The 16,284-nt window shown below is 35.6% G+C and overlaps 1 protein-coding gene across 1 annotated transcript in view; it reads right to left on the minus strand.

Moving 5' to 3' along the window:
- Positions 1-1,063: 1,063 nt before the first annotated feature.
- Positions 1,064-16,284, minus strand: part of LOC112525633 (ALBINO3-like protein 2, chloroplastic) — a 34,570-nt gene continuing 19,349 nt past the window's right edge. Inside the window, exons 4-15 of the mRNA XM_025135836.1 lie at positions 13,571-13,698; positions 11,374-11,445; positions 10,923-11,024; positions 10,134-10,193; positions 4,893-4,958; positions 3,839-3,886; positions 3,486-3,653; positions 3,342-3,397; positions 3,108-3,225; positions 2,913-3,002; positions 2,376-2,485; positions 1,064-1,712 (exon numbers count right to left, since the gene is read on the minus strand). Of these exons, the coding sequence (XP_024991604.1) occupies positions 1,556-1,712; positions 2,376-2,485; positions 2,913-3,002; positions 3,108-3,225; positions 3,342-3,397; positions 3,486-3,653; positions 3,839-3,886; positions 4,893-4,958; positions 10,134-10,193; positions 10,923-11,024; positions 11,374-11,445; positions 13,571-13,698 (1,175 nt within the window). The 3' untranslated portion in view covers positions 1,064-1,555. The remainder of the gene's footprint in view (positions 1,713-2,375; positions 2,486-2,912; positions 3,003-3,107; positions 3,226-3,341; positions 3,398-3,485; positions 3,654-3,838; positions 3,887-4,892; positions 4,959-10,133; positions 10,194-10,922; positions 11,025-11,373; positions 11,446-13,570; positions 13,699-16,284) is intronic.

Here is a 16,284-nt window from a genome sequence, read left to right on the forward strand (position 1 = left end):
TGTTGGCTTATTTTGTCCGACCCTCCGAGCTCATGGGTTAACTCATTTTGGTCAACTCTTTTTTAACAAAAAAATATTAACCATACAAAATAAATTGGCTAAAATATAAATTTTGACCGACCCTTTTTTTGCAAAAAGAATACACACACACACATACATATACACACACATTATTTAATTAGATACAAAATGGCATAATGTTGATAAATATCAATAGTAAAAACTATAGCTTATAATGTACTTTTTGGTAGGATCCTTTTATGTAAAGATTTATATCTATATATGTATACATAAAATGAAGATCGTAGGGCATGAAGTAGTATTATGAGATTTAAGTATTAAAAATATTCAATTGTGGTATTGTTTTTGTTATTCATATTGATAGGGAAAATGATAGATTGAAAATCATTATATAATAAAAGAAAAATAGTAGATGTATGAAATATATTATAATATTTGAATTGTGGTATTGTTTATGTTACTTCACGATATGGATCACATAAGAGATTGTAAAATGATTACGAATATGAAAGGGGAAAATATGCATTTGAAAATTAAAATGGTTATTTGGCTAAAGTATGCATTCGATTCATATCTTACGGAAAAATCGATATAAAAATAAATTTTAATTTGAATATTTATGAATAAAAAGGAAGATGGTAAAGGTTTGAATTGTATAACAAGATTTGAGTAGTTAGATTTTTTGAATTATAATGTTATTTTGATTATCTAACTTTGTCCATTTATTTAAAATATTCATTAAAACCAAATGTCGTATTGTTTTTACATAAATTTGTATCATCGCACAACAACATTAGTTTACTCTAAAAGAAACTAAGAATAGAGTTAAGAGAGTAATTTATCCTGGTTTGTCTTGCATCCATTTCCCAAGCTATGCGTAGGCTATTTTCAGTGAAGTAAAAACCAGTAAAGAGTATCAAATCAGAAGCTCTAACATCTTCTGCTCATTACCCGGCTTAACACAAGCAGAAAATCCAGGATCTGATTTTGATACATCACAATGAACTCGGTTCCACTGTCTGTAAACCAAACAAAGCCAATGTATTCAACAGAAATCCCTTTGTATGCAAGTAACCACAATTTGACTCAACAATGAACAGTTCTTTTAGCTAGAAAACAAAACAAGTGATTTGACTTTGATGGTCAAACGCTTTGAAAGAAATTAGCCAATTTACATCATCTAGCAAGAGCCAAACAAAACCAACCCAACATATCTTATATAGAGGTAGCATGTACGCAGACCTTGCCTCTACCACAAKAACAAGAGGTACAAAAAAGTTATTGTGCCTTATCAAGAACCAACGAACTAAARTAACTAATGCTCTGACTTTAGAAGTCAAACAAGGTACCTGTTCTACTAGATTCAAAGCGAACAGTCTTATTTATGTATTTTGAAAGTATGATGCCTAAAATAAAAATATATATTATACTTTTGTGCAATTATGCCATCCAAATTGTTGAAAGGGTGACAGATTATAATGAACTTTTCATACCTTTGTAGAGAAAACTGAACTCTTTTTTATGAAATGTGCTCTCAGTAATCTTTTCTCCTGCTATTTGCAAGATCCTCTGCAAAATTGTTGTCTTTGCTTTCAAGATCTTTCAAGTATGTAGCGTAAGCTGGATCATAAGTAGTTAAGATCTGCAAATATTTTGCCGCCTCAGCATCGCGTCCTATGCTTGCTAAAGCACTGGAAATTATATTAAATATGTCAGTGTTATCAGCGACTGTAGATATACAAAGATAGATTAATAACAAACTAGTTTCATGAATTTAAAGAAAAATAGAACATAAATGTAGAGTCCATATAAAATATACTCCATCAGTCCAAAAAATTGCAACGTGACTTGAAACATATCTGAATGAGAGAAAAACCAAAACCAAACTAGACCAGTTTACCAAACCGGAGGCGGGGTCTGGGGGTAAGATGTAAGCAGACTTGAATTTTGCCCTAAAGAGTAGAATGGTAGTTTYAGTGAAGACCCACGGGGTATCGAAAAAGCGCATGAAAGGGAGAAATACTGACTTGTGAAAAAACTGAAAAGCTAGACCARAAAGAAATAGCAAGGCAAATAGAAAGAAAGAAAAACAGATACCTTAACGAGAGTGTTTGACTATCAGCAAAATATCTATAAATGTTTCACAATAAGAGCACATTAGGGGAATTCTTGTTCACCAAAATTAATCTTGCCAATATTTGGTAACGACTACTAAGGACAATGAATTGAATTTTTACATAGAAAGGAAACGTTGCATTTATTTTGAAGCGAAGGAAAAGGAAATTGTTGTATTTGTTTTGGACACAGGGGATAATTTTCTTGCCAAAAGAACGATTTGGTGATACCATTCTTACCTTGAAAGCATAAACAAACCATCACAATAATGGGTTTTGCTCTTCGTATCCTCTGGCTCTTTCATATTTGCTATTCTTTCTAGGTGTACGATTCCTTCTGCAACTTTACCCTGCCCAAGACCAGAAATCTGAACTAAACAAAAAACAGGAGGGTACAGGCAAACATGCTAAAAATGGAAGTACTTCCGACAACCCTGGATAGAAGAGATACATCAAACTAGTTTTCAACCTCAAAATTGATGTGAAAAACAAAATTAACTTCTATAAACTTTGTACAGGCATCTGGTGTTCTCTTTGTAGTAAAATTCATATCATTCTTGGATTACTAGGTTCAATAGCAGAAATTGAAACATACCTCTTTCGGAGAGGATGAAGTAGAATGCTAAAGGCCAGTTTGTGCATGCAATTTCACATCTTTTCTCTTATTTTTTCTAGATGTATACATTTTAAACCACTTTTAATCACCCTCTGAATTCTGAAAATTGGTGTAAAATCTAAAGTATGGTAAACAAACAAACACATCAAAAAATGCTCCACCTGCTTCGCAAGAGCCACACCTGCCCACAGAGATGCTAGAATTAAATGATCAATTTCCTCAACTTCTGTTGGATGGCCTGTGAGAAGAAGCTGCTAAAAGAAGATGATTACTATAACGAAAATTTTCATTAAAGATAGCAGAAATTTGACCAATGAATCTGGAAAAATCAATATAGTGAACATAGAGTTCCATACTTTGGAGATAGCACGTTCCAAATATTCAGTAGCCTCGGCCAATTTTTCATCCTTCATCAATAGCTGCCCCATAACGATCAATACTCTGGCATATTCAGGGTCCTTTTCAAGTGCCAATCTGTAATTAATGTATAACATTTGGATTACAACAATAGATTGAATCTCCGTTACTGAGAAAAAAGAATTTATGTTAAAATTATTTKAACTAATTTGCTGAAAACTGCAACAAATTACCTTAGAAGTCGAACTGCTCTATCTTGTTCCCCCTTTGATAGGTGTTTGATAGAGAGCTGTAAACAATAAGATGAAAATGAAGCACATCAATTTGATACTGAAATCAGCAAAACAAAGTAGCCTAAAATGAAAAAGAACACTTACGTTAAAAAGTTCTAGCACTGATAGGCCTTGAATAGGTTTTTTAACTAAAGGGACCGTGAACGTGGCTTCTAGTCCATCCATTTCACGAGAGTTTCTAGGATCCACTGGAGCTGACTTGTCAGGTAATCCTAACTTCTCACGAACAAGTGGATGCTTGAAAGCTAATTGCTGCCAGATTGATTTACCAGTTATAGTAAGAAAGCTATAGGATAGTACAAACCAAATACTCATAGAAACAAAGGGTGMTCTATTCTGGATAGTGGAATTTTAGCATGGATAGTTTTCAGCATCAAAGTCAAGAGCCAAATTATTAGGATTCATAAACAGTGAGGTCTTAGAAAATTAAAACCAACCTGAACAAGGGTTAAAGAACTATTAGCTGCCCAGTATAGCAAACTTCCCTGCAAAAGAATTATTAAAATCTGAGTTTAACATGTTCCTACTGAGAAAATTTAATGACTAATCAAGTGTTTATCAGCCAACCACATKAGAGCAATAATATATGAAAGGRCTTGCAACTAAAACAAACTGAAATGATAGRAGAAAATCACTGAAATTACACTAGTAGCTGAGTCCAACAACTAGGGGTGTTAACAAGTTGAGCTTTTAACGAGCTCATGTATCTCGAGCTCAAGCTTAATAAATATCGAGCTCGAGTATCGAACACACACTAAAACTCGTCTAATTAACGAGTCGAGCTCCATAACACCAATGTTAGACTCAGCTCGTTCCAAAGCTCGAGTAAAAAAATTTGAGGTCGAGCCAAAAACCGAGCTAGTCGTTCTCGAGTTCAAGCCCATAACAGGTATCGAGCTYGAGTTCGAACATTGAAAAAATATTCGAACTCGAGCTCAAGCTGGTAAAGTGTTTTTCGAGCCAAACTAGAATAACCTGCTACTCGAGTCGATTCGGCTCGGCTTGTTAACACCCCTACCAACAACTACACCCTAAAATGAGATGAACGATATCAAAAGAGAATAAGTACCAAAGATTTAACGACATCAAGTAATGGGATGATTGCTACTGAAAGAGAAGAAGTAACCCTACTTGCGGAACAAAAACATTTATCACAAATAATGAAAACTTGATATCATCAAAACTAGATAAATGGCTACCTGATCATCAGCAATTACACATGACCAATAGTTCTTGAGCGATATCATCTTATTTATGGATGTTAGAGGATAAATTTGTTAATAACAGTAGAAGCCATTCTTTGTATTACAAGAAAATTGTTCAACAGTAATTATTTCATTGATCAATAGCGGCTTCGAGTACAGAACAAGCAGTCAGATTGTACATAGCACTTGTACAGTTTACAACAAGAACAAAATTACGGTTGTTCCTGACAAATTGAGATCTAAAATGCAAGCTGGTTAGCTGCAAAATATGAGAATTTCAATTCACCTGGGGAAGATAAAACCCAGCAAAAAGTATAGGAATTGTAAGACACTGCAAGTAGGACTTGTAATACTGCAACACAGAGAGAGAGAGAGAGGTTAGAATCTGTCTTAAAGTTTAAACAAGAACAAGATAACATAATACGTTAGCATGTAAGCAACTGCAATCATTTGTAAGAGAAATTCGGAGTCAAGACCCCCAGGCACAAACATGTGATTGCTTCTCATCCGAAAAGAAAACAAAACTTTGAGATAAAAGAAGCAATTCAACTAATCAGGTTATCATAATAGATTGAGGTCTGGACGCCTCCTGCTGACCAGATGGTTCTTCCTCCTGTCTGAATGACTTGGACAGCTCCTTGTTTGTTTGTGTCGAAATGTACATATTATAGATTAGGAGGAATCTCTATAATTATGGAATATAGTTTCTCTAATTATGGGATATWRTTACCTTCTTTATCRTTATATTTTCTGTATCTTTTMCTTGATTTCCTTGATTTAGTTTCCCTTTATCTCTTGTAAATACCCTATATATGGCCTTGTATAATCAAAGGATAGACARCAAATAATTATTCAATTCATCTTTCTTGTCATGGTATCAGAGCTTTAGGTTTCTCTCAGAAATCTAAAACCCTTGTTCTATTTTATTTCAGCCTAAATTGCTCTTCCCAGTGTGCAACCTTCATCGTTGCAAGTGTTTCTGATCAAACAGCCTTAATTGTTGTATTTCCTTTGATTGAACGACCTTTTTATTCTCTTTTGCAATTCCCTTTCCTTCATCATGACAAAACCTCAAATAATGACACCACCATTGTTAACTCCTCCGATGAGTCCAATTTTGTCCAAAAAATTGGACATCTGCAGAATATCCAGGCACCATATCGACTCAATGAAAAAAACTATCTCAAGTGGTCTCAATTTGTCCGAACATACCTGAAGGGCAAAGGGAGACTCAAACACCTCATTGAAGCAGGTCCTGCTGTAGATGAGCCAACATTTGGAACTTGAAATGAGGAAGATTCCATGATAATGTCATGGCTATGGGAATCTATGGACCCAATGATCAGTGACACATGCATGTTTCTCTCCACTGCAAAAGAGATATGGGAGTTTGTTTGCCGCACTTATTCGAAGGCTCGTGATGCGGCTCAAGTATACCAGATCAAGGTTAAAACCTCAGCCACAAAGCAAGGAAACAAATCTGTCACTAAATATGCAAATATATTGCAAAATTTGTGGCACGAACTTGATCCTTATCAAATTTTCGAGATGAAGTGCCTTACAGATGCAACTATCTTATAAAGTTTCATTCAAAAAAACCGAGTCTATAATTTTTTGGCTGGTTTAAATCCTGAATTTGATCAAGTCAGGATTCAAATACTTGGCAAAGAAGACACACCATCACTTGAAGAAGTGATCTCTTTGATCAGAATAGAAGAAAGTAGGAGGAATTCATGCTTGAACCACAAGCTGACGGATCAGCCCTAGCAACAAGGACCAACCAACAAGAGAAGGAGATGAGAGATCTGTCCAAGTTCGGGGGTAAAGAAACTCAGGAGAACAGAGATAGTCTTTGGTGCACTTACTGCAATAAACCAAGACATTCAAGAGAAATGCTGGAAGTTAAATGGGAAACCACCCAGCAGAGAAAGGGGAAACCGTGGTGGACAACAAAGTCGTGATGGGGAACCCATGGGGGGAAACAAAAGCCTAAATGGAGGCAGCAGAGATCTCAAGCACACATTGTTGAGCAATCCAAACCGGAGGACAATTCAGCAAGAGAAGAGTTCAACAACGAAGAAATTGAGAGGTTAAAGAATTTTTTAGGTTCTCTCGAGAAGTCATCAAAAACTTGCTCTTTAACTCTTTCAGGTAAACCACTTTTTCCGTTTTGTCTGAATGCCTCGAGTAATCTTGTCAACTCATGGATAATAGATTCTAATGCCACTGATCATATGACATCTTCCAATTTTTTTCATAATTACACTCCATGACCTAGCAACCGAAAGATTGCAGTTCATGCATGATCCAAGAGAATCTCATCTTCAAGCAGCCTACATGGTACTGCATTACTTGAAAGGTAATCTAGGGAAGGGCGTTCTATTTAAGGAGAATGAAACTCTTACTCTTGAAGCCTACACTGATGCTGATTACGCCGGTTCTAAATTGGATTATAGATCGACCTCAGGATATTGCATTTTCCTTGGAGGTAATCTGGTGACATGGAGAAGCAAGAAGCAAAATGTGGTGGCAAGGTCTTTTGTAGAATCAGAGTTTAGGGTCATTTCTCACGGGTTATGTAAGTTATTATCGTTGAAAATTATTATAAATGATTTCCAAATCAACTGGGAAGGTCTAATGTAGCTCTATTGTGACAAGTCTGCTATCATATTGCTCATAATCCTGTTCAACATGATAGGACAAAGCATATTGAAGTAGATCGGCATTTCATTAAAGAGAAACTAGGAGGTTTAGTGTGCACGTGCTTTGTGCCCTCAAAGAGTCAACTAGCTAATGTTCTAACAGAAGGCCTAAATTCTTCGAGTTTTCATGATCTTATTTCCAAGCTGAGAATGGAATACATCTATTCCTCCGTTTCAGGGGGAGTGTCAAAATGTACATAAATTAGATTAGGAGGAATCCCTATCATTATGGAATATAATTTCTATAACTATGGGATATTGTTAACCTTCTTTATCGTTATCTTTTTTGTATCCTTTCCTTGATTTAGTTTCCCTTTTATCTCTTGTAAATACCCTATATATATGGCCTTGTATAATCAAAGGATAGACAACAAATCATTATCCAATTCATCTTTCTTGTCAGTTTGGCACGGACAAAATGATAAATAAATTACACAACTAAAACAATAGAATTACTTGTAGAAATATCAAATGCACACTCGGCATTCAAGACAACTTATTTTACTACAAATGTGTTAGTAGCATGTTATCAAAGTGGTGGCATGCAATGCACACTCACCCCTCAAGAGTAGCAACACTACTTATTTTCTTATTCACTTTAAGTGCTAAAGCTTTCACCAAGTATGGCACAATGTTTTCACTCTTTTCTCGTGTCATACTCAAAACTCAAAGGCCACCTTCTTTTACGATTTGCCATCCACTTCTAGCCTCATGATGTCTATTTATAGTAGTTTAGGGTGGTGGAAAAGTTTCTTCGAAATTAAACTATCACTGTCCCTCACATCTCAAGATTTCTCCGGTTCTTTTATCTTCCGATTCTTCTTTTTCGGTCCAAAAAAGGTGTTGCAAGATTTTTCTTTTCAGCTTTCCTTGCATTTCGAGCATTTATTTGGAAAGATGGAGAGAGGTGGCAGTGGTTTCAAAGTTCCCCCATCACCGACTCTTATCCTGACTTCTTATTGTCATGCAGAGTTACTACTGAAATGCTATAAATATCTCTAGACTTTGGCTTTAGGTAAAATTAGCAGTGACATTACATCACTTCCAATAGGATGCATATGGATTTCCTGTCTTAGCACCTCAGTGATAACGTATTTCGACATGTTTGATCCGTAAATGAAACGCCAATATACTGGGTGAAAAGTTCTTCATTGATTGCCATAGCGACTGCATAATCAACATTTGGGTGCAAATAATTCTCATGCCGCTTCCAATTTGTAGAACAATTAATGTTCTTATTTATGAGTGCCTCTCCATCATTACTTTTGGTAGATATCCGACCATTTACATAGCAAGGGCTACCTAACTGGCCAATTATTTCCCGAATTTAAAGCATAGGTTGAGTTGGCCAACCTTGCAATGTCGTGATAAAGCTAAAGTATTATGGCTTTATCCATTTTTTTTATATTCTTCTAATTCTCTCTTCACCAATTTTTACCCGGATCTAATTGTTGTATTTGTGACGGGATTTTCTAATTTTACAGAGTAATTACTAACACGACCTATACTTTTGAGAAGGGATCACTAGCTCCCTATTCAAGAAGTCGAAGTCAACCTATGCAAGATTTCACAAATAGAGCTTCTAGAGCATCCAACACCTCCTTGGATGCCTCCAATGTCTTCAACTCGCGGGTATATTCTTCTTGACAATCACTTCGACTGTGTCAAAAGTATTTGCCAGCTTTATTCTTCCATTTCCTGAGATTCTTGCACTTATCCTTTGGAGCCTGGTGATCTCAGTTCACTTTCATCAGTGATATTCCATAATTCATGAGCCTCACAGTAAGATACAATAGAAGTCTGCCAATTACCATAATTGTAAATGTTTAATTTCTCCATGTTGTCGAGAGAGCTAGAAACATCCACCATCATGGACTATTCCACAAATGTCACCAAGTACATTCATTCAAGGTGATGATAAAGTTACTTCAGATATTTCCTAACATGACTCCTCATATTTCTAGATTTCTCCATTTATTTTTATCTTCTAGATTTTTCATTTTGCACCTTCTAAATTTTTCTTTTTCCCTAAAAAATAATTTTTGCAAAGATTACCCTTCTATGGCTTTCATCCTTTTTCTAGAATTATCCAAAATGTTGGAGAGGCGGTAGTGAATTYGCTACTCCTCTTTATATGGTTCGKCACTGATTCGCRTCAACATATGTTGGACCTGACATGATCAGCATTACACAAAACACATTTACCCTCGGTGTAACACCTGTTGTACTTCCAAGCCACATCCAGATATCGCTTTGTTGTCGCTCACATCAACTTTTATCAAGTTTTTCACAAGCGCTTGTTGAGGGAGGAGGTTTATACGCAAAGACCTCTAAATGTTCACATGAAGCTTATTGTAATCAGAGTTAGGAGTCCTTATCGGTTAAAATGAAGGAGCCATCAGGATTACAATCTACTATGCTATTGAGCTGCCATTTGCTATTGTTTTGTCTACTTGCAGTTCTATCAATATAAAATGCCTTGAAAATTCTATCTTGTTTTTTTTGTCAAGTTGGAAATGGAAGACATCTGATATTCAACTTGAGGAATAGTGTTCAAGATAGAATTACGTTAATCGGGTTGGACTTGGCCCATTTCCTAGTTTGTTAGTTCATTATTGTACCATATACTCATGTTTCTCTTGTGTAATATACATCATTAAGGAAATATTCCCCAAATGAACCTAAATATTTACAAGTAGGAACACAATAAAAGATCCCAATGGTTGACCACCATTATGATGCTACCATGAACTCTAAATACAAAAGATATAAAAATTAAACCATGTTTAAACAACACGATTTGGTACATGGACTTTGTCACTCACCTTTGCTAGAACGCCAAATAAATTTGGGAGGGTCGTCAATGAAGACTTCTCAAACGAAACCTGATCAAAACAGATCATGAACTATTTTAGTAGCATAGAAGATAAAATAAATTAACCTGAATGAGACAAAGCCCTACAGCCTCTACAGGAGTAAAGTAATTGCTACATCAGCTAGAGATTAAAAGAAAATTTTATTTGTAATTTAATTACTAAAAAATTTAAGCTTTCTCAAAGAAAAAGAAAAATTCATTTGTAATTTAGGAAATGTTTATATCCATTAACAAAAAAAATAAGCAAAACTACTTAACCATGAGTTCGGTTCTGAAATGCTCCTAAGACCATTAAAGAAGGTGAGAAACACCACCATTCTCATAGATTTAGTAAATAGAGTTCAGCTTTTTAACAAACAGCCATTGGTCTTTAATCAAGCTACAAAGAGTTTATAGCGCTCAAAACTTATTATTAACTGTTCTGAATCAAGTCTTCAGTTTTGGCAGAAAGCAGCATCTTTAACCCTTGAAATTCTAGAAAAGCAGTAGTTACGTCATACAGAGCTTGATATACTAGACTAAAAGATCAGGAAGGGGATATGATATTATTGTCATAGACAAAAGATCTTTCTTGTAGCGGCACATGTGCTGGGAGATTTATTTAACAGAAAAAGGCAAAAGGTGGTTGAGATTCCTGGTCAAGATAATGGAGGACCAAGATGGTTGGAGAGAGAGAGAGAGAGAGAGAGCTGAAAGTCTTGGGTTCAGTCATTGCTGGAATCAAAGTGAAGTCAATTACCTGAACATTGACAAGATGCAGTGAAGCTAACAGCAGGGGGAAAATGTAGCCTGAAGCACCCTGCGACATTTCAGTCAGATTCTGGAACCAAAAAGTGCCCCCCTGAAACGAATTTGATAGAATACAGGCTTCAGAAATCATCAATGATATTCACATATCAACTTCCTAAACCTTAGTAAATAAATTACTAATGGTAAAACAAATTGAACAGCCATAGATTTGTTTTCAGCCAAACTCTGTTTGAACAATCGAGTTACCCAAGCTCAAAGTCATTTTAATGTAAGTTCATAGCAACTACACCTCTCTTCTCAGTGTCTTTCAAAATTGAGACGAAAAGATAGATATAGATAAGAAATGAAAGATAAACTATTAAAAGATGTTGGTAACAAAGATTGGCTAAATAGCATCCCCCATATGCAAAAATGAATACTTTCTTTATATGTTGACTTACACATTCGAATCCAGGATGATGATCCAGTGCCATTCGCCGGACACTTGCTGTCCCCAAGATTAAGCAAGGAATCTGCAAATGAAAATCAAACAAAAGAGGCAGATGCTTGTTATGTAATGGGAGCACCATTTTCTGAGGCTCTCTAGACAAAGGTCGAAAACATACAAACAATATCTCTTTACTGAAACTTGAATGTCATTTGTATTCAAATCCAGATATACTTGTTATCCAGTATAGAACAGCTAAAATGAAACAGCGCTTGACTTCCCTCCATTTTTCTTTTTCAATTACATCCAATTACATTTCATTGAGTATTATATAGCCACTTTAGACAGGTCTAAGGTTGTGGATGGGGAACTTACAAGATATGCATCTGACATTGTGATACTCTTAATTTGATATTCAAGAAATCAACCATTCAAGGCACTTAGGGTGCGTTTGGTTTGGCGGAATGGAATGGATTTGGGAGGATTTGGATTTAAAATCCATTCCATTCCCATGTTTGGTTTGCTAAATGGGCTGGATTTAAAATCCCGTATACTTTTTAAAATCCCGTAAACAAGGGATTTTGAAATCCATGGTAAATGGGCTGGATTTTGAAATCCAAATCCCTCAGACATCTCCTCTTCCACGCTAACCTTCATGCCCTAACCTTCTCGTCACTTTCCCCATCCTCTCGCCGGTCTCCGCCAACTCCCCACCTCTCGTCGCCGGAGATAACCTCCAACTCCCCACTGCTCTCGCCGGAGATAATCCGGTGCTCTCTCCTCGTCGTCGTCCCGCTTGAAGCGGTGCTTTCTCCTCCTCTTCGCCGCCTTCTCTCATCAACCCGAAAAAAGATTTGTTGSGAGAACTGGAATTGGGGCTGATCTTCAATAGATATYGGTGGCTTTCTCCTCCTCAGAAATGATCGATCATCCATTTCTTCTTCAAAGTACATCTAAATTTCAAAAATCGGTGCAACTTCATCTATCGCTGGCAAATCATCAGTTCATGATTTTACARTCAAGGTATTTATAAAGGAAAAGTCCTGCTTAGGGTTTTGATTGTTTCAATTTCTTGTTCAAACGATGTTGTTTTTGTGATCGAACATTTGCTTTGTGATAATTCAGCTTCGAATCTTCGATTACTCTAGTTTAGGGTTTTGATTGTTTCAATTTCGTGTTCAAACGGTGTTGTTTTTTTTATCGAACATTTGTTTGGTGATAATTTAGCTTCGATTTACTTAGTTTAGGGTTTTGATTGCTGAATTTTGTGTTCAATAAGAGAACGTTTCTGAAATTGTGGTCTAGATGATTTTGCATTTCAAGAGATGAAACAAAAAAACAATAGTATCGTTGATTCACTTGACTGCTTCTTATTCATTCCCACCATTTTCAAATTTGTTCATCTCCTTCTAGCTCCTAAACTCGACAGTGTTCGAAGTGTTCAAATCCTGCAAACCAAACACAGGAATGGATTTTAAATCCAATCCAATCCAAATCCCTCCAAATCCAAATCCCTCCTACAAATCCAAATCCCTCAGAAACATTCCTGCAAACCAAACGCACCCTTAGATTTCATTGGATTCAATGTTAAGAAACATGAGGATCCATATTGCATTTATAAAAAATCAAAGGATTTGTTCTTCCAAGTGATCAATAAAATAAAAAAACATGGGAAAAATAAGGAAAATGGAGAGAGAAGAAATAAACAGTAAAGATAATTCATTCCATCTCTAAAGTGCAAATTGCGCCATAAGCACCACAGTGTTTTTTATGGACGGCATCACTCACCTCTAACCAGACACAAAGTCGAATCTGTAAGACCAGAATATTTCATCTTCTTGTACTATGTGGGATCAAAATCATCCAAGCAAGATTGAAAAAAACAACTATTGTCAAACATTTCACACAAATCAAAAACCATTAAATTTGTTTCACAATGAACAAACTATTGTCTACTCTTTTAGAATATAAATACAAGCATATTTAATTATTTGCATGAAGATGAAAACAAAAATAATAACATTATCCAAGTGGTCTATTTGCTCCTAATCCTGTATGTTAGGTTTGTTGTAGAGGTTAATACATGATGCAGGAAGGAAACTATAACTTGCTACCATACAGAAACCAACACATGGCACTTGTATCAATGGTATCAAACACTTCATAAATTGAAACTTTTAACATCTATGAAAGGTTTATGGATGATTAACCTGAACAGAGGGATATGCTAACATCCATAAGAATGAAGGGCAGCMAATTTCTTYCCTTTTGTCCCGAAAGCGTTTGTACTGCTCTATCCAACTCTTTCCTGAGAAAGGTGGTGGTAACGGGGGAGGCACTTTAAGAAACATAAGAAAGTCAAAACAACATGTGTAAGTTAAATAGCCAATCTCTTTTGAATTATTATTTCTATTTATAATTGAAAGCCGAGTGGTTCGCTAAAGTAGATGTTCTCACAAAACTTTCATGAGCATATAGTCCAACACATTGAGCTTGGCACATTTTCTGACTTAAAGCCCATATTTAATTCGTTTAATCAAATTAATGAACTTCAGCTTTCAGATTGAGTAACCCCGTTAAAATCATTAGAGCTTCCATGATTTTCTGTCAACCTTCACTCTATCAATGAATTTAATTTAGTTAGGTATAAGAGTAGTACTTGCCCCCATGCAATAGTATTTAATCCAAGATCAACAACAGGCAAAGGTCATCATAGAGTAATGGCCTGTTTCCCCTCATAAACCAGCGAAAAGAGACCAGCAGTGAAAATGCAGCCGCAGAGCTTCTCCGTCCATTGTGTCTTTCTATTACTTAAGGATGGAAAAAAGTGATCATCTCCTTTTTTCCCTCAATCCCAGGCAACATGGCAGGCTTTAAACCTTGATTTTCTGGTCTTTTCTTCCTTGTTTCTTGTGAATTCTTTATCCTACGCTGAAAGTTGCAAAATATGTTCTTAGAGAGACTTGGCTAGGTGGTTTTTGTGTTCAAATAAATAAGTAATAGACCTCTGAACTCAAATAAAGATCCTTCGTGCCTTGTGGTAGATCAATATGTCACAATGTTGTTCGTGAAGTCAATGACTCCCTTCTTAAATCACCTCAGATAACGGAAGTCAATGTACTTGCTTCCAGTTTACTATTCTTTGTGTTTTGCATTATACAAGATTAGATTTGGAGAGAGAGATGACTCTAATTACCATAACATCCGGCCGCATGCCACTAGCTCAAGCTCCATGACATCCGGATTAAGAGAACATTAACTTGCAGTCCATGCACCTTCAATCAACTATTCTCAAGTAGTAATAACTCTTAGTAGTTAACTCAAAAGAGTTATCTTGCCTAAATGCTATCTTTATACGCCATTTTCATTTTCCCTTTTTATTATTCATGTGCTAACGGGACTAAGAGTGAGTAAGGATGAATACAAGATTATCAGAAAAAATTGGACGGCAACTTGAGGAGTTGCCAAAGGGTTTTGGCCTAGCGGTATTGTAGCCCTTGGCCTTCTAGGAGGTCAGGGGTTCAAACCTCACCATAGATGAGGAGGGTGTGTGAGTTTATTTGTTGCATTTGCCGTATATAAATATTATATACTTCAAAAAAAAGACATTATTAGGTCATGCTTGAGAGGAGTTCATGTTTTTTAAGTTCAACATACAAATCCCTAAAAAGGTACAAAGTTCAGTGGCATTGTCATACTTACTCCTTGTAAAAAAGAAGAAAAGAGCTCCTAATAAAGACTCTGTGATGACCTGGATTTCAGACAACATTGGTTGAGGTAACTTTTATGTGGTTATTTTGTGAAATATGTGTGACATGCATTTTATTTAAATAAATGCATGAATCGTGTATATATGTGTGAAAATGTGATACTGTGCATACATGAGAAAGTGAAAAAAATATGTGTACGCATATGATAAGATGCATAACAGAAAAATATTATTAATATATGGTTATGCAACCTTCATGGTTAAGGGAAAGAAGGTTTAAAATATAATAAACATCCAACGCCCAAAAGAGTTTTATATTATTAAACACACACCGCCTTGATCAAAAATATAAATAGAGAAGATAAGGATAATCTGAGGATGCTTTTGAGAGATCTTTGTAAGAAAGAAAGAAAAGTGTGTGTGTGTAAGGGGGTGAAGTTTTTCTTGAAGAAGGAATCTTGCATAAAAGTGATTTGGTGATTTTGGGAATCTTTGAAGAAGTTGCTATGTGATTTAAATCTTCAAATCTATGCATAATAAGATGAGTTTTTGTTACTAAATCATTTGAATAATGTTATTTGAAATACTTGATGTTGATGATCGATTTTAAAGAAGAATGGTATGAACTGTTTTTGACAGTTTAAATTAAGCTTTATGAATCTGGGTTGTGGAAACTGTTTTTGGGAAATAAAGAAGATTTTGCTTCTTTAAAACAATTATGGATGATATCCAATTTAAAGAAGATTTTGGGTTTGGAAATGATATTGAAAGAACAGTTGGTTTCTGAGTTTCAAAGTTTTGAAGATAAAACTATTTTGAAACCATTATTAGTTAAAACTATAGAGGATTTTCCTTCAAAACGGTTGTGACTTTGGTCTGTCTTTGTTTGGAATTAATCTATAGATTTTGGTGGTTAAAACTATAGAGGTTGTTCCATCAAGACGTTGTGACTTCGGTCTGTCTTCGTTTGGAACAAATCCATAGATTTTGATAAGGAAATAAGGGTGACATATCAAGGAGAGGTGTACCATGGGATAAGGGTGGCATATCAAGGAGAGGTGTACCTTCGGTTATAAGGTTGGCATATCAAGAAGAGGTGTACCTTTGGATATAAGGGTGCCATTTGTATGTGTGATTATTATAGCTCTTGCTATTATGTCTCTTAAGATTGCAATAGTTTTGAGTTCTTACTTCTTTGTGATTTGAGGACTCAGG

Source organism: Cynara cardunculus (genome assembly GCF_001531365.2).
Source record: "Cynara cardunculus var. scolymus isolate 2C chromosome LG 13, CcrdV1, whole genome shotgun sequence".
Lineage (NCBI taxonomy): Eukaryota > Viridiplantae > Streptophyta > Magnoliopsida > Asterales > Asteraceae > Cynara > Cynara cardunculus.